Raw genomic sequence first — 18,837 nt, 5'->3', positions numbered from 1 at the left:
TCAGCCCTGGCTGGAACATGTGGGTAGAAAAAGGCCTTAGAGCCTTCTCAACAGATCTGCCCTGGGATTTTAAGATACGTGCTTGCCATCGAGTTTACTTGATTTGACGAGATAAGGTGGCTGCTAACAAAGGCTGTAACTGAAGAGTTTCAGGCTGTCACAGAACTGCTGTGCTAGGATATAAGGGTAGGGCTGACCACAGTAAGAAATCCTTCATCTTTACCACCTGCCCCCACTAAAAAGAACATAACAGACCTGTTTTATGTAATAGTGTTTATTTTATTTCACATATTACCCATGGAGAACAGCTGATACATTCTCTACATCTTTCACCAGTCTGGAATGCAAGATAAAAAAAAGGTATGGGAAAAAAAAAAGTTTAACGTTTGACATTCACGATATGAAAAATAGAGGGATACAATGATTTAAAATGCCCTTATGCAATATATATATGTAAAACGTATAAAAATAAAATATATTTTCCAAAAAAAGATACAAACAGGACATGACACAGAACAATCTTAAATACCGATACGTATCTCATGATCCACACACACCGCACTTATAATTAACAAAAACCACGTACAATTGCACTTTTCCTCTCTGTGACGTTCAAGTATGTCGCAGTCCCCGCAGGGACTGGTGAGTGTCCGATTCCCTGCCGGGTGCAGATAACGCAGAGGGTAGAGCAGATGTGGCCGGCCTGGCCGGGGGCGGGACGCGCCCCTAGGCGCGCTCGGGGCGGGGGGCGAGGCCGGGGCCGCGGGGCGCCCCTGAGCCACCCCGCTCGGGGTAGCGGGGCCCGGGCAGCTCGGAGCGCCGCCGGCCGGCGGGGAAGGCCCGGCCCCTCCGGGTGCAGCGGCGGGGCAGGGGGCGACATGGCGGCCGGCGCGGCAGCAGCGCCTCCGGAGGCCGCGGGCCGGGCGCCTTCCAGTCCCGGGCGCCGGCCGTGCCTCGGCCGGGGAGGGTAAAGCGTCCGTGAGCGCCCGGTCGTGCGGGCGGGGGTGGTGGGGCAGCCCTGCGCGTCCCCGGCGGGACGCGGCCTTCACAGCTTCCCCGCGCCGCCTGTCCGCGCCGGCTGCCCCTCGCCCCGCTCCGCCGCCCCCTGCGCGGGAGGGCGCGCCGGGGTCCCGCCCGGACCGGCGCTCTCCGCGAACTCTGGCGGCGGCTCCCGAGCGGCGGCGGCGGCCCTCCGGAGCGTCCGTGTCACAGTCCATCCGTCCGAGGCGGCCTCGGCCGGGAAGCGCGGCGCTCAGACCCCGAGCACGGGGGCGAAGGGCCGCCGCGTCCGGGAGCGCCGGCCGGCCCAGGGGAAGCGCGCCGGGCTGCGGGGCTCGGGCAGGGAGCGCCGCCTGCGGCCGTAGCCCTGGGGGCTGATTTTGCTGGCGGGGGCGGCGTCGTCCTTATCCTTGTCCGTCAGCTGGAAGATGTCGTGGGCCAGCTTCTGCACCGTGCACGTCCCGAACCGGCACCCCGTGCGGATGGCTTGGAAGTGGGGGAAGCTGTTAATGCTCTGGCGGTAGCGCTTGACGCGGATGTGAGCATCCTCCCGGCTGCTGCGAGGCAGGAAGAGAGAGCGGGCATGAGAACAGCGCAGGGGGGACCCGGAGGAGGGGACCCGGTGGGTCTGGGGCGGGGAGGGCAGGCAGCCCACGGGCTGGAGGCGGGCCCGTCCCTACGATGCAAAACCCCCAGCACCGCCACCCCCAGCACCCCCCGGCTCTGCCCTCCGCCGAGCGGCGGGAGAGGGACGGATACGCTCGCAGAGCAGAGTTTGCTGCCGGTGGGAGGAGAGGCCCCGCCGTTTCACGGCTGTTACTTTATCTATGGATCCAGAGCTCAAGTTACTATTTATATTTGACTTTTAACAGTACAGGCGCTGCTATCTCCCGCCTGCTGAAGAGCGCGGGGAAAGGGAGACGGGAGGCTGCTTTCAGCGCGATGTGCAGCCCGGGCAGGACCTGTCCCGGGGCTCGGGAGATCTATTGCGAGAATAAGCCTAAACACCCGGAAACGTGGGGACCCTGAAAAGTTTCCACTGCCTCGAGCAAGTACCCGAGCCCAGAAGGGGCGGAAAATTACCTGGGATGCGAGACTCGGGGATCCTCCTTCACGTCCTGGGTCCGTATAAGCAGCTGCACGTTGGCGGCTGCCCCCAGCCCTCGGAGCGCGCCCGAAGGCTTCACGTCCCGCTTGGCTCGGCTCAATGCCCATTTCGTCCATCTGAAAGAAGCATAAGGGAAGAGGACAGCCTGTTAGCGCAAGCCTGCGGGGCGGGAGCCAAACCAAATACATTGGAGGGGCGATAATCTTTGCCAGCGCCGAGATTTTTTGGTGGTGGTTTGTTGTTTGGTTTTTTTGGGTTTTGGGGTGTTTGGGGTTTTTTTTTTGGGGGGTGGGGGGGCGCGGGGGGACATGAGGCCTTTAAGGAGCTGTGCAATTCCCGCAGGAGGTCCAGTCCCTCCGATCACGGCCGGAGCCCGGGGGGGGGGGGGGGGGGGCCGCGGGGGGGGGGGGGCGCTGGCAGGAGGGCGCTCCCGTACTCACTTTCTTTTGAACTCTGTCGCTACATCCACCCGTGCAGCATCCACCCCGAAGAAGGTCACGGAGCCGAGGTAGAGCAGGGCTACGTGAACTAGTTTCATTCTGGCTGGGCTCCTGGTGGAGGGAAAGAGAAGAACTGTAAGCAGGGTTGCTAATAAAAGTCAACTAAGGACTGTCCTTCATTTTTGGTGATTGCAGAGAGCTCCTTCCCTCGGAGAGCCCCCAGGCTACCGGGGACTTTGTGTGCGATATGAACCAGAAGCTAGTATTTGCCCAGCAACTTATCGCAGAGTAAATAACAGAGCCTCCAAAGTTTACGTTTGTCGAGAGCTTTACTTGCAGAGGCGGCTGGAAAGCAGCAGGATTTCCAGAATACCCCCAGCGGCTCGCACTAGGATTTAGCAAACCCATGAGATTAGGGAGAGCTGGCTATCAGACGCATCGTTTCCAAACTCCAGCAAGTGTTTTTGCTGCCTGGAAGTTGATCCCCTAATAGCTCATCTTCCCACTTCATACGCAAAACCAGCTAGTTCTGGATCTTATGTTGTAAACTGCAGCTGATGCCAAAAGCCAGTGCAAGACTCTGCAGCATAACTCCAAGCTCTTCAAAACAGTCCAGATTTAGTAAATTTTCATTTCCTCTCCACCTCCCCTGCATCTCTTTTTTTTGTTGTTGTTGTTGCCGCCGAGGCAGGAAAAAAGTAGTTCTTACCTGACAGTAAGGATAATCCACAGAGACAAATGTTCTTGTAGTAGCGATCCGAAGTTGCAGGGTTTCCTGAGGAGCGAGAACTCCTTTGTGTGCCTGGAGTAACCACCGCCGAGCTGCGCTCCACCGCCGCCTTTATAGAGCGGCGCGGGGGAAGTGGGTGGACCTTGGCGTGGCCGGGCGATTTTTCTTTGACACTTACCCCCACCCCCACATCCCAAGCACTTCTTAATCATTCTAGCGTGAATTGGGGGCAACCCATACTAGGGTAAAAATAAGAGGATTATTGAAAATTATCTCAAACAACCCCCTTGGTATTTTGTTAATTATAACGACTGCTTTTAGGTGTGGATTCCGAGTCTTGGCATAACTTGCAAAATCTGTTAAACCTCTCAGTCTGTTTTACGGGGGACAGACTTTATAACTGCCGATGTATAATTATGTTTACACGCTCTGTAGCATAATTTCTCATTACAGGCATCTTACCTTTAGGTGGGTGGAAGCAGGGGAGTGGGAGCTAGAACTCAACCAATTTCAAAATCCATGCAAATCCATCAAATACCAAAGTTCCAAAAATAACCCCATATTTGGACAACGTGAATTATAATGACTAACTGTAATGAATGCCAGCCTTCTTCACATAAGTAAGGAGGTGACAAACCAGGCATCATTAATATTTATGACTCAGCTTAGGTGCATTTTTCATCTAATAAAATGTATTTGATTTACTTGATCGATTCCAATAAATCACGGTTCAAATGGGTTTGGAAGGTGAAGGTTGGAGCGCCCTTCTGTGCCTGTGAACAAAGAAGCGGTGTCACGCTGGGGCAGAGACAGGCTCCCTGCAGTGCCTGGGGCTGAGGACGCCAGGGAGGACCTGCCGTGGTCCTTTTACCCCCAGTCCGCAAACCTTTATATGCGTTCGTGCACTGACTTCCCCGCTTATGAAGCTAAACCAGTGCCGGATCAAGGTCTCTAACAGCATTCTCCCGGCTGGCCAGCAGCAAAACCTCAGCCTGCCTACCTTTTGGGTTTTTTTCTTTGTTTCTTTTGGTGGTTTTGTTGTGGTGGTGGTTGTGTTACAGTCTCTTAACATCTTTGCTCCGTGACGCTTCAGAAATACAGAGGTCCGGCTTCGCAGGGGGTGCTGGAAGCCAGCACCAGACAGACCGTTTCAGTTCTCGCAATGCAAACTCAGCGGAACCAAGGGAGATGCACCAGGAGACCGGCGCCCTGGGGCGTGGGGGTCCTCTTCCCAGTGAGAGATACTCGTGAGGAAGGAATGAACTGGAGTGTGCCAGATGTTGCTCTCATCTTGCCCCAAGCAAAGTGTTTCAAAAATCAGGTGAGCGTACTCGTGACTCTGCCTTTCTAGATAACCGCGGTATATAACAACACCCTGGAAAGGCATGTGCGAAGGGATGACGGAAACTTCCCAGTGCACGGCTGACTCGGTCTGAGGTGCTCCCTCTCCCGCTCGTCAGCAGCGTCCAGGCATCTGGAGTCTTCTGTCTGCGGCACCTACCTGCACGGCGGCAGGCTGGCCCGGGAGCCGCCACCCCGGCCTCTGCCGCCCCTCCGCCGGCACCCGCCGACAGCGAGGGCCGCGCTCCCCAGCGCACCCCCCGGCCGGGCAGCCTCCTGCCCCGGCCCCGCCGCGGCTCCGTGGGGCGAGGCGGTTTCCCCGGCCGTGAGCTGGCCGCCGGGACAAGCCCGGATCCCGGCCGTGAGCTGGCCGCCGGGGCAAGCCCGGATCCGCTCCGCCGCCGCACCTGCCCGGCCAGAGCGCGGGGCGGGACCGGAGCGGCTCCGGGGCGCCGGAGCCAGCGGGTCAGCCCCGTGGTCCCCCTCGTCCCCTCCGCCCGCCGGCTCCGCGGAGCCGCCGTCCCGCTGCCCTCCCCACGGAGCGGGGAGGCAGAAAGGCGCGGGGCGAGGGGCTGGCGTGTGGACTCGGGGAGGAAGAAGAGGGAAGGTAGGTGGGCTGCAACGGGACTGTGTCGTGGCCAGAGCTGCACAACTGCATCAGACCACCACGGCTGGACTTCGGAGACCTCAAGAGGCAGCCCAGGCTCAGCGAGTTCAAGCGTTTCCTTGATCAGCAGAAGTTGAAACTGAATCTAACTCTTCCGAATAGAAAACTATCCGCAGGAGTTCGTGTGATGAGCGTTGCTTTGATTCAAATTAAGTCTCCTGTTCCAGTAAAAAAATCCCACACTTCCACAAACGCTGGAAAACCCCTCACTAAAATCCTTGGCTAAACGGGAAGTGTATTTTGTATACTCTTAGGCAAACAATGCAGAAAGAAGCATATGTTGGTTGAGGAATAGTAACAATAGTAGTGACACAACTCACTTGTGAGTTCCCTTACTGCCTACAACTGCCATTTTTGTGATACAAAATTAGCTCCCTCAAATTCACAAGGAGGCAAACTTTGGCACACAAGTTATGGGTTTGTTGCTGATGTGATTTGTGAAAGGGCTTCAGCAGGTATAAAGCTGCTTCAAAGCTAGCACAAAACATAATGTTCTTTCTTCAGATGCTCATTTTGTTCTTCCTAAGCACTTGCATTCTCATGCAGTCTGGAAATGAGCAATAGTCACTGAATTTGCACAATGAGGTAACAGTAGCCACTTTAAAAATTGATTTCATAAATAGTGAGTTATTTCCATTTTGAAAAAAGTTACACAGAATGTTCCATGGAAATATTATTCATAAACTAATATTCTGAGGCAATGCTGTGCAGTTCAGCAAGACCAGGCTCTCCTCTGAAGTGTAAGGTCTCCTCAGGATGCTTGCTGCCTTATACCCATTGTGGGGAAGCCGGGCTGGAGGAACATCCAGGGCTTGTACTTGTTTACTGATTATCTTGGGCATGTCTTTCAACCTCTCAGTGTTGCCATATGTACAAAAGACTTTACAGTATGTATCTGCTCTGGCAGGGAGATTAAGATTAGTTGCTGTTTATACAGGTTTTTACTCAGTGTTGTGGTTTAACCCCAGCCGGCAACCAAGCACCACACACACTTGCTCAGTCCCCCCACACACACACCCGGAGGGGTGGGGAGGAGAATGGGAAAGGAATGTAAAACTCGAGGGTTGAGATAAGAACAATTTAATCATTTAAACAGAATAAAAAGGTAAGAACAACAGCAATAACAATAACAACAACGATAACAATAATGATAACAATTATAGTGGAAAGGTAGGGAAGAGGAAAACAAGTGATGCACAGTACAACTGCTCACCACCCGCTGACCGATGCCCAGCCAGTCCCCGAGCAATGACACCACCACCCCCGCCCCCCCCCAAAGCTAACCCTCCAAGTTTCTATACCAAGCATGATGTCCCATGGTATGGAATACCTCTTTGGCTGGTTCAGGTCAGCTGACCTGTCTTTTATCAGTCCCTTGTGCCCCTCCAGCCCTCTGACTGGCAAGGCCCAAGAAACCAAAAAATCCTTGACTTAGTATAAACATTACCCATCAACAACTAAAACCATCAATGCCTTATCAACATCGTTCTCACATCATAGCCAAAACACCCACCGCACTGTACTAGCTACTAAGAAGAAAGTTAACTCTATCCCAGCTGAAACCAGGACACTTAGGCTGAGTTTTATTCCAAAAGCAAAGATCTCAAATCTATAGGCATTGCTGAGGAGTCAATTTGAGGCAGATATTCTGTGCTGATTATGCAGGAAAATTATTGTTTGAAGCCCGTGGAAGTGCCTTAGCATGTTTCATGTTGGGTTTAAAGAAAGTTTGCTGAATTTGTATGCCATGAGTATGAATATACTTGATTGTATACTGTAGGCTGTACAAAATCAGCAAAAAGATGATACTAATACAAGAATGACACCCCACAAATGATATAAAATCTCAGTCAAGCTCCATACAGAAAAGCCTTGCTGTTAGTGCGTGCACTTAGCCAGCTTTGGCTATGCCAAGGGCGCAGTAACAAGGGTTGATTCCGTTTCTGGAGGTCCCATTGGAGGTGCTTTCAAGCGACCCTTGTGTCTGACAGGTTTGAGTACACCGAAGCCTCCTTCAAGGCTTCGAGGGTGGGATGCATATTGCTAGAGGAGGGGAAAAACCTGGTCATGGTCATGGCTGCTTCCCTCTTCACTGACAGGGACACTGGGTTAAGGGACCACAGGCAGAGTGTGACCTTTGTATTTCCTGAAGGAGTTGACTGGAGAGGGTATTGTGAACCTTCACACCTTTTTGGCGCTATGAGCACAGTCCGAGTGTGGCAACATTGTCCCTTGTGTGCTTTCAGTCTCCTGGAGGAGCTGCAGCCCCACAGTTCTGCCACTGGCATAAATATATGGCTGCTCACTGGGTCCTTCTGGAGACCCAGGCCTTGATGTGCTCCCAGAGCCGCTACTCTGTGGGCTCCTTGAGGAGCCAGGCTATTCTGCTGCAACGGAGGGAATTATGTTATTGGCGGTCTGGATGAAAGTTCAGTTTACTTTGTATTAGCCTTTAGGTGAGCAAACAATCTGTCTGCTCTACTTCCTCATTTGTCCTATAAGATCAGATTGCTCTATACTTAAGGGAAGTTAAGGAAGTAAGTTACGGATGATTGACTCCTTTTGCTGTCCACGCAGGTACATAAGCTGTGTTCAAACCCAGATGAACAGTACCCTTCCTGTTATGAGTACTTCAGATGTGCCACTTATGACATGCTTTATAAACTAACCAAGCTTTGGCTATATTGGTCTAGATGGAAGAAGAAGCAAGGCTGTAGAGTGGGCGCTAGCAAGGACTGGGGAATCAATAAATAACGTCTTCCTCTTGATCCAGCACTTGTTAATGCCCTGGAAAAGTGTTCAGTGATACTCTTCTGCTAGAGGTGCTGGCTTAAAAGAGCAGTGAGACTTCACTACTGAGATTTGTCATTACATACTGAGCTTGCTTATGAGCGCAGATACGATAACCCTAAGGTTCCATTTCAGCTCCAACCTGGGTAATTTCTTAGCATCTCTAAACTTTCCCTGCAGGTTTTGCTGTGCGGAACGTTATCCCTTGCTTTTGTAAACTGTTGTATGTCCTGGCTTTGTGCTGTTGAAGAACTGCGACATCCCCCTTCAGAAGTCACAGCAACGAGCTTTATCCTTGTCAGCCTCGCAGGGGTAATGTGTGGCTTCATTAAGATTTGCATTCCGTTGTTGCTACTTCAGACATGCTTTTAATCAAAAAGCTCAGTCTTTTGAAAACAGCTTTGTGGGTTTCAGTCATTAAAGTATACAGGTTCATGAACGAAAATGCCTATGCATAACTGAAGAAAGCATTCTTTCTTCTAGTTGCTACCTAGTAGAGGAGGTGACTGACCCCACAGGGTGCATCTCTTTCTCAAAAGTATACTCAGTCTTTTCAATGCATATATTTTGCACTTTTCTTTGCTCCTAAAGTTAGCAAGCAATTTTATTAAGTTTAGATCTTTCTACATGGCAACTACTTAAAAGCAGTTAAGCCACCAGGCTGACTACTCCAAGGAGATTTTGACGGCTGCCCTCTGCTGAGAAGGCACAAGGGAGAACGCTGTAACTGATTGGCAAAGCTTCCTGACCAATTTGCTTCTGGGTTATCAGCAAGACACCGTATCTGTATGTCCCAGTGAAGTAGGAGGTATAAGAAATGCATTTTTGAAACAGAAATGTCTCTGTGACACCGCTAGTGACTGTCTGCTGGGTCCCACATGACAGTGGATGGTCAGGAGCAAAGCCAGTGAATTTGCTGCATTTCCACGTGCAACCCGGTACCCAGGGCTGCTGCAGTGCAGCCATGTCCTTTGCTTTGTTTTTTCTCTTTGAGCTGTCAAACGGGACATACACGGAAGCTCATCAGAACGTTTTGGCTATCTCCACAGGTTAACTAAATGTGCTGTACTGTCAGACAACCTGTTTATCACCAGCACCTCTGCGATTGCTAGCAAGCTCACTGGGCTTTCAAGAGTGAGAACCCAAAGGTATTGGCCTCATCTGTAGGCTATCAACAGCCACATGAGCCCAACAGCCACACGAACTCTCCCCGCTTGCCCTGGTAGCCACCGCCATGTGCCCAGAGCAGCACATCGGAGGCCAGGAGGGTTACGCCGAGGCACCGCCAGCCTCCTGCCCCGGATGGAGGGGGGCATCGCGGCGGGCTGGAGGCGGTGGCAGCCCCAGGGCAGGGCAGGGCTGTCTCCTCAGGGCGCTGCCACCGCGCCCGCAGGGGACCGCGGCTGCCGGTGTGAGGGCGAGCTCGTCCCCCGTTCCCGCCACAGCGCCCAGCGAGCCGCTCGCGCCCGGCCGTCAGCGCCCGCACGTTCCGCACATCCCGGGAAAAACGTGACAGGAAACACCCTGGAAATGTAAGTCTGGACCCCTGACATGAAATGTAAGAGCCGGGGGGCACGGCCTTATCTCGCCGCCGGGTTTTACTCTCTCATAGCCTAAGGGGGGGCGATGGTCGCCCCCGCGGCAGCTCCCCTCAGGAGAGGTCCCTGCGGGGCGCGCTGAGGTGATTCCCGCCCAGGCACCCGCCTTTTGGTGAGCGCGCAGATCGGTCGGACCTGCCGCCGTTTTGTTTCTGAGGGAAAAAGTGCTGCGGAGCCCCAGCCCCTGGGTGGGTACTTCACAGGGGGGCTGCGAGAAGACAAAGCCCACCGAGGGCGGGGAGGGCCCGGGCGGCGTCCCCCGCCCGGGCCCTCCCCGCCCTCGGTGGGCCGCGAAGCGAGGCGCTAGCGTTGGTACCGGTGGCCCCCACGGGCTGCCCGGGCCAGCGGGGCCGTGCCGCCCCAGCCACTTGCCGCCGGCGAGCCCTCAGCCCACGCCCAGCCCGGCGGGGTCACGGCGCAGCGGTCTGGGCGGCGCGCAGGCGCACAAGGCGCCCGCGCCTCCAACATGGCTGAGGTGGTGCCGCTTCTCTTGCAGCGGGCGCGGAGGGGAGGATGCTGAGCCTCCCGGGAGCCGCCGCCGCAGCAGGGGTGGTGAGGCCCGAGGCGGGCCCCTCTCAGCCATGGCCAGGCTGGCCGACTATTTCATCGTGGTGGGCTATGACCACGAGAAGACAGGTAGGTGTGGCTGCGCGCAGGGCTGCCCCGCGGTGCCTGGCTGGCCTCTTCCCCCCTCCCCTCGTTCTTGTCCGGCCCCGGCCCCCTCCCGCCTCCGGTCGGGCCGCAGGAGGAGGAGACTGCCGCGCACACGGGGCGCGTGTCCGGCCGTGGGGAGGAGGGTGGCGGCGGGCAGTCGGGCGGCCTCACCCCCGCCCAGGGGCGCCGCGGCCGGCGGGGGCGAGGGAAGGGTTAATCCCTTTTTCCTGAGGCGAAGCGGCCCGGCGGGAAAGCGGAGGGGCTCCCCCAGGCACCCGGCGGCCGGCAAGCCGGGCCCTGGCACCCCCCGCCGGCCTCAGCCCACCAGGCAGCCCCGCTAAGCCCATCCGGCGAGCCGGGTGGCAGCCGGCCGGAGCGTACCCCGCGGCCTTGGCCCACCGACCCCAGATGTTGGAAACGGGCGGCGGTTCCTTCCAGAAAGTGGGGGCGGCTTAAAATTTTGCCCACGGCCGTGCACAGCACCGGCTCCCCGCCCCGACCACCGGCCGGTGCTGCCACGCGGGCAGCCGCCGGGCCGGCTGGGTGCCGGTGCTGTTTGTGCGTGCCCGTTTCCCCGGCCGCCTCTTGCAGAAGACGGCGGCACTGGCTGCTGTTCTCTCACCTTTGTACCGCTAGCTGAGGCACGTACACCCGCGGCCTCAAAGGAAAACAAGAGACGGAGGGGGCTTGCCAAGCAGTGGGGCTTGCGGCCCGTTTTGAGTGGGGTCTTGGAGCTCATGGCCTTGATGCGGCTAGCACCTGGGGAAGTGCTGTGGCACTCGGTAGGCTCTTCGGGAATGGCTGCTTTGCTGTCTGCTCGGGTGAAAGGGAAGTGGTGTTATCTGCTGTCATTTTGTGGGTAGAGTGGTTCATATTATGTGACTTTGTGTTATAATGTCACGTTTGTTGCTGGGGAGACCTCAAATCCGTATATACACTGATTTGAAAATTAAGTGATTGTCAACTGGTATGTGTTTGTGCTGTGTATTTCAGAACAGTCCTTTGAATATATGTTGTTAATAAACAGTATTTTAAATAGTTGCATGTCCCCTAATTTATTTGACTATGCATAGACCAAACAACACTCAAGTTTGTTACTGTAAGTAATTCTTTGAAGTAACAGTTGTGTGTAGTCTGTATTTGTTCATTCTACAAGTGTAGCTAATAAACTCCAGGAGTAAGATCCTTTGGTTTTTTTTTTAAGAAATATAATTTTCAGAGAAATCATCATATCTATGTGTTTAAATACACAGCGGCTTACAAAATTCTGCTAAGGATCTGCTGGATTTTTCTATACTGGCATGATTTTCCATATATTCCATAATACGTTCCATTAATTATGACGTGGTTCCCCCTCCCACCCCATTTGGAAATAGACTTATTCTAATTGCAGTAGCAAAAGTGTAAGATATGTGAAATGGAGAGTACTTTATAATAAAAGTAAAGACCTCCCCTTTTGCCTCTCTCCTGTTTGGAGCTTCTTCCCCAACAATAGTTGAAAGCTTAAATCAAAACAAAGAAGCAACCAAAAAATCAGGGTGCTTTTAAGGGGAAGGTGAAGCAAGTAGCCTGCCTTCTTAAAGGGTATGATCAATATGACAGCTGCCATGTGAAATAAAATTATGGATTGGAAAGCTTTAGGGTTTTGTAAAATGTCTTCATCTGTAGCATTTAAGTATGTGTTTAACTTCCTGTACATAAATTGTCTCATTAAGTTTAGTAGAATTGCGTGCATGGATGAAATTGAGCAGATTCAGAAATAACTCCAGAACCAGAACCTTAATTTGAAAAGGTCATGCCCAGAAAATAACTGTTTAGACTTCATTATTTAAATTACTCATTGCTACTTTTAATGCTTCATACTAAAATGCTTGAAGGAACAACATTCTGTTGAAGACTAGGCATGCATTGTTTTCCAAATTCCTTTACCCCCACGTGCGATCCCATAATACATGGAGTACTGACCTTTCTTTTTCTTGTAAAAGTTCTAGTTTCTCGATGCATTTATTATGCCTCCTTCTATATGAAAAAACAAGGACAAACATTTCCAGGATTGTAGACTTATTACCCGTGAAGCTATTAAATTTTTAAGTATGGACTTTTTTTTAAATCTTCAATAACATTCTGGTTTTGTTTTAATAGGTTTGATTTTAATGTTGAGTGTAATTACATTTTATAGTGTTTTTTTTAGGAATACTCTGGAATACCTTTGTGTAAACAAGCAAACAAAAACCCTGTAACCTTCCCCCTCTTCCCCAACCTGTACATCAGCAGCAGTTGGGATAATGTGTACTTGCGGTTAATAAGAAAGGATGTTTATAGCAATGACTGTTCTCCCAGAAAAGCCCTACTGTCTCTGCTGTCTCTCTATAGCAACCATCATCTGCTCTGTCTTCACATGGATTATAGGGATTTATTTACATGTACCAATATCTGCAGTATACTGAAAATGTGGTAAAAGTATTGCTTTCCTATGCAGATTAATTTAGCTTTATTCAAAAACCTTCACTGTAAATATCTAAAATGCTGGGTTTGTGCACTTGTGCAATTTAGGAGCAGATTTCTAGATTTTTCTTGTTGTGGAAAAGCTTTATTGGTGCTACAAGTTTTTATTCAATTTAGTCTTAAGGGGAAGTGAAAAGATGTTTTTATTGTCCTCAAATAAACCAAAGAGGTTTGATCCTTTGGGGGATCAAACATTTTAAAATTCATTCCTGTGCCAATCGAGGCCTATGTATATTGATGTTACTGCAGTCCTAGTGCTGTCATTCCTATTGTGCTAAATTTTCCTTTCGTTTTCAGCTTGGTTTAGGATGCTGACCTGTCAAAAAGACCTTTCTTGCTGAGTATTTTGCCTGCGTCACTGTATTATTCTTTTTCTGGGTTGCTTTTCTGCTCAGTTTTCAAACAGTTGGCTCACCAGGATGTCACATGAATGCCAGTATCTGTATAAAGGAGGAGCAGGAGCGTGCAGGAGGGTAGATCACTGCAGCCTGAATTTATATCAGCTGAAATGGTCCTAGAACCTTGGGCGAAAAGATGTTAGTCAGATACCTTATTCTCCTACTTGCTCGGGTAAAAGTAACGGGTGCCTTTGAATAGATTGTGTAACAGGCAGTTTATTTGTGCTTGGCAAGATGCACTGAGATTCAGCCTGAGTAGAGAATGAGTTTTGCCATTGATGTCTTGAGTGTCCATAGACTTTCAGGTACACGGGAAATTAAAGGAGAAGTGTTGAACGATCTGATTCACATAGGTTTTTATGAGTTTCAGGTACAGTTGACTGTATTCCCACTTAAAAAATACTTGTCTATAGCTCTCACCGTAAAAGTAAGCTTAAATATATCATAGTTTTAATTGCTGTTGTGTGTTTTAGAAACTTGTTCTGAGTCACTAAAGTATGTAATAGCTGTAGCTGCTATTGGAAGTTCCATGTTCAGTGTCTTGACAGAGTTGGAGAAACCAGATTTAATTAAAACCCTTGGTTTTGTTCTAACAGTGGAAATGCAAAGGATTTCAGTGATACACCAAGGCTGATTTTTTTCCTATGTTTATTTTGCATTTAGCTGAACCTTTACTAAGGTAGATAACCACTTTTTTCTCTAACATATCAGCACAATATAAAGCTGTTATGTAACTTGCTACAAAAGGCGGTTAAAGAAGTCTCTGAAGAGAACAAAGGTGCTAGAAAATGTAGGCACTCTGGGTTAAAAGCTAGAGAAAATACCAGAAGACCTGACTGTATATCCATTTTCTTTTTCCATGTATTTTGAAGTGTTTGATCGGCTTCATCAAAAATTCCCATTTAATATGTTTGCATAATGGAATGTGGATGGGGTTTAACAAGAACACAGATGTTTACAAAGATCATAGAAGGGCATGAGAAAATGCCTTTTTGTTTTGTTTCAGTTTGTTTTTGCTGATATAAGCCATAATCATTACTTTATCGCTGGAATTTACATATGGTGGTACTTGAAAAAGGTGAAAGAGAATGTTTGTGTCTAAGCTCAGCAACTGAAAGCTAAGGCTAAAGAAGAGAGAACTAAATACTGGATTTGATTAATTTGCCCATATACCCATACTGGCTTTCCTGTATAGGATGCTGTTGTGTACCCAGCTGTTAACACTGAAAACCTGTGAGATGAAGCGAAATGTTTTCCATGAGTTTTGTTCTCTGTAGGAAGACAGACTACTATTAGTTTTTTTTGTTCTTGCTTGTGTGTGCAGTTGCAATGTGTATGACAGAAGGCTTGCAACAGTATAGCAGTTTTATTTGGCTGTTGTCATAACTGATAAATGCTGATAAAACGTGTAGGCTCAGTTGTGGTTCTTTTTGTTCTGATTTTGATCAACTTGTTTTCGGGAAAGCCTTTCTTGTCTAACATAGCTTCGTATCTTGGTGGATTTTGAAACAAGTGATTGATGCTAGAGTAGAAGTTCCTAAATGCAGTTGTCTGATTCTTCTATTTTTTTTTTTTTCCTGTGGGCAGACTTTGCTTGTGAAGAATATTCTTTTTATGTTGAGGGAGTAAATATCATACAATGTCATGAGGCTATTTTGGTGTATTTATTGTATATTCATAGTCGGGCATTCCTCTGGGCTAGCGTGTCTATAAGGAGTGATTTCTTGGTGTGCAATCTCTGTAAAACAGAAAACATAGAAAAATAAAGGAATCAAACTGTTACTGCCATGGCTTTCTTATCTGTGCTGCGGCTTAATGTGATGCAAGTGCAATCTAGGGAAATCTCAAAGGCAAAAAAAAACCCCAACAAAAACTAAATCTTTTTTGTAGCAGAAGAGTTCCTGTAGCTGTAACTGAGGTGTACTATCAGAACTGAAGCAGAATGCAGATATGTAAGTAGCTGTGTAAGAGATTACTGTAGTTGGCTATGACTGGAGAAGGGCATGTGTGCCCAAAAGCTTTTCCGAACAAATCGGTTGTTCTAGTATAAGAAATTACCTCTTTCTACAAACCTTGTCCTTGCTCAGTTTAGTTTTCAAATACAGCACTCTCCACAATACCAAGCTGAAACAGAATGAGAAAAGCATGTGTGTGTTTTTGTGTGTTTTTTGGTAGTGTTTTGGTTTGTTTTTTTTTTTTTTTTGAGTAAGGCCTTCTTAGAAGTCTGCATGGAGGAAAAACCCCAACAACACCAGTATTTTTTTGGTAGCATGTCTTCCTAAAATGTATGAGGAAAAACCCCACCACCACCAGTATTTTTTTGGTAGCATGTCTTCCTAAAATGTATGAGGAAAAACCCCAACACCACCAGTATTTTTTTGGTAGCATGTCTTCCTAAAATGTATCCAAGCACTTCCTTCTAAAATATGATGTTGACTTGAAAAATTGTTATTTTGATTTATGGATTCACTATAATTTTGGAGAAAAAATTAAATCAGTACAGATCAATGTAATTTTTCTTTCCCTCATACCTGCTGATTAATATCTCTGAAGAACTTGGATTTGAAACTCTCTGCTTGCTTGGTCTTGCTGTCATAACAACAGCAATAAAACTTAAGGTTTTTTTCAGCCTTTCAATTTTAGTCAGACATGCATGGAGGCTGAATGTTTTATTCTGTAAGCTATCTTCATAGCCCTAAAATGTGAGGACACAGATTCTGTAAATGGAAGAAGCATTTTCTTTCTTTGGGGATACCTTAAGACAAACTTGCAGTTAAGAAACTCTCTCTCCCCTTTTCTGTCCTGGATTAATTTTGTGGATTATCTAACAAAAAGACACTTTTCCTGCAGCATGTTCATGAAAAACAGTTTGTTATGCAAGCCTGAAAACTATTTAAGCACTGTCCTTCTCTAACCGCAAGTGCAAGCGTATTTTTCAGTGGGGGGACAATGAGAATGACATTTAACTCCTCCAGTGTCACAAACATAATAGTCTTACAGCACTGAGGAAGATAATTATACTGCTATGGTAGTTCACTGTCATGAATTTAAAATACCAGCTACATCCCCAGCTACTGGTACTTAGAAAATAAAAAACAAAGGAAAACCACAGTCACTGTGGAATTGTTTTAAAATGTGGAACAGTAGATTCACTGTTCAACCTTGATAAATGTCAGTGAAAGTTGTATCTTACAAATACATACTGGTGATAAGGAAGCTTCTCTTTGATTCACCTCTCCTTTTACTTCTTTGCAGTAACATGAGAAATAATTTTTTACACTATATAAGCAAGAAGCCTGAAAATCTAACAATAGCACTAGCATTATTGATTAATTTCCTCTGCTTGGTGTTTTGGGAAATGTATTCCAGTTATATGCATTTGTTGAAATAAATTATTCCATTGGTGTCAGTGATATATTCTGAAGTCAAGGACAATCCAATTAGTGTTGATTGGGATTTGGCAGTTAAATCCCTGCTCATTGAGCCAAGAACATGCTTGTTACTGCTTATCTGTTAGTGACTAGCTACATAGTGATTTCTTGTTTTTAGTGTTTACAAATCTCAATTTTCAGTCTCCTACAAATTGTATAATATGAAAAAATGCAATCATTGAACACAGTTTGCGTTCTTTGTTTGCTTTGTAGTAGTCTTGTGCTCAAGGTAACAACATAGTAACTAATCACAAAAATTCCACTAAACTGGCCATATGTAACAGACTCTTGGTACCGCAGCCAAAATTAGTAGCTGGTGACAGTGCAGTCTGAGATTTTGTATAGCTGTAGTAAAGGAATGCTAATATACTGAAAATACAAAATCATAATTCTGGATACATGTTCAGGACAGCAGCATACAAAACCATATTGAACCCTGGGAGACATCAATAGGTAAAAAGAGACAAAGGAATGTTACTGGGGTCACAAAATCAGTCACTCAGAAATTTGAGGGGGTGGGTGGGAAGGTAGGAATAATGTTCTTTAAGTGTCGTTCATGTGGTGTTTGGTAGGATTTAAAAATGCAAAACCAAGAAAATGCACTATCTGGACCCTTCAGCAAGGTTGGAAATGTCTTTTTTTAAAGGGTAGACTTATATATTTGGTCTAATGGAATAGTAACTGGAAGGAAGATGGGAGATTCTGGCAGATCATTTCTCAGGTACTTGTGGATGCAAAGAAACAACTCTACTTTCTAGAATCTTGACTTCTGTTGTGGAAGATTGTGCTTTGGAAAATGGGTTTCACTGAGCTACTTTTGCCAGATGCCATAAATACGAATTCTAGGAGTACTGAGAGTTGTTAGTGGGCAGCGTTGCCTTTAGGCTCCGTAGTGGGCTGCATATTACTTCAGCGTGGTTTGGGAACCCTTGCTCTGTAAGACAGTGGCTACTCTTCCTGCTTACTCTGACACATTGTAGTATTTTAAAATTCTTTCTGTCTTCTAGTTTGACTTTCTACATCTATCCCAGACGAACCTCTGACCTTAGTGTCTCTTTCTCCCTCCTTCTGTCTCTCAACCTCTGTTTAGCCATTTCTATCTACTCTGTGTTTTTCTGAGATGAAGCCCTCTTGTCCAGTCAGTCTGATTTCTGGTGATTTTCATCTTTAAATAAGTGTCAATTCATCGCATAAACACAAAGGCCAGGTTTGGTTCCTGCTGTAAATTTTGGGCCTAAAAGAGTGTTTGCTAGAACTTTAGTTTATGTAAAAAAGTCCTTTTCCCACTCTTATTTCTTAGAAACTGAAAAGGTATTTGGTGTGAAGTTTTGTGAAGTAATTGAGCTAGGGACAGGTATTAAGCATTAAGACTTAAGGTGGTACATTTAGTTTGGCTAAGTAAGAAATAATTGAAAATAGTTACAGAATAAGATGTTAGAGTGCCTTTAGTAATGCTTATGGCTGTTAGCTATTTGCATATTTAAAAAACATTGCACTCATGTTTCTCTTGGTTTCTTACAAGTAGCACAATAAACCTTTTAGCTTGATTGCTGCATTGTTAAACTTTCACGTTTTAAATTTGTACTTTTTGTACGTGTATTTGTGCTTTGGGCAAAGAAATACAGACACTCGTCCTCTTTTGTGACTATTGTTCTACGAACTATAAATATAATTCCTGAGTGGTAGTAAGCATAAGCTGGCTGCATGACTAACAAAATACTCAAGACTTTTTCAAAAGGATGAAACTGTGATCTTGTCATAAATACAACTGTAATGGACTTTTCTTGAAATACGGTTGAATGGGTGTACTGTATTTCTTAAATAACAGTAAATTAGGAAATTGTGTTTTTTTAATGCTATTACAGGGGCTGCTTTTCATAAAATGCAAATTGTAATTGCGTAAAAAAAAAAGAAAAAAGCCACACGCTTTGTTCCTGCAGAGCTGTTTCTTCATAATTAGTCTCTTTTCCCAGAAAAATATATCATAGTTTTATGAAGCTTGTGTAGTGACTAAGCTGCTGGTGTTCTATATTGTTAGGATGTGCTATTTTTAAGCTGTTTAACACGGATCATTCTAGTAGAAGTTACAAGAGGATTTCAGTTTTCTTTCATATTGATTGGTAATGTGAAGAGAGAAGTGGGTTTCATAATTTTGAAGAACTTAGAATTTATTAAG

The 18,837-nt window shown here is 47.5% G+C and overlaps 2 protein-coding genes across 6 annotated transcripts in view; one reads left to right on the top strand and one right to left on the bottom strand.

The window, feature by feature from the left end:
- Positions 1-258: 258 nt before the first annotated feature.
- Positions 259-3,906, bottom strand: ADM (adrenomedullin). The gene is made up of 4 exons (XM_037403304.1): positions 3,257-3,906; positions 2,548-2,658; positions 2,083-2,223; positions 259-1,556 (listed from the first exon to the last, which is right to left on the bottom strand). The coding sequence occupies exons 1-4, from the start codon at positions 3,487-3,489 to the stop codon at positions 1,253-1,255; spliced, it is 789 nt and encodes a 262-aa protein (XP_037259201.1). The 5' UTR covers positions 3,490-3,906; the 3' UTR covers positions 259-1,252.
- Positions 3,907-10,126: 6,220 nt separating this feature from the next.
- SBF2 (SET binding factor 2) overlaps positions 10,127-18,837 on the top strand; it is a 255,148-nt gene continuing 246,437 nt past the window's right edge. For 4 of the 5 annotated variants that reach the window (XM_037402206.1, XM_037402207.1, XM_037402209.1 and 1 more), the window contains exon 1: positions 10,127-10,309. In XM_037402206.1, the coding sequence (XP_037258103.1) occupies positions 10,255-10,309 (55 nt within the window). In that variant the 5' untranslated portion in view covers positions 10,127-10,254. The remainder of the gene's footprint in view (positions 10,310-18,837) is intronic. The other variant, XM_037402210.1, reaches the window with a different exon arrangement.

This window comes from Falco rusticolus, chromosome 10 (genome assembly GCF_015220075.1).
Source record: "Falco rusticolus isolate bFalRus1 chromosome 10, bFalRus1.pri, whole genome shotgun sequence".
NCBI classification, from domain to species: domain Eukaryota; kingdom Metazoa; phylum Chordata; class Aves; order Falconiformes; family Falconidae; genus Falco; species Falco rusticolus.
The sequence above is the reverse complement of the archived record's forward strand: the minus strand, read 5'-3'. Positions and strand labels throughout refer to the sequence as shown.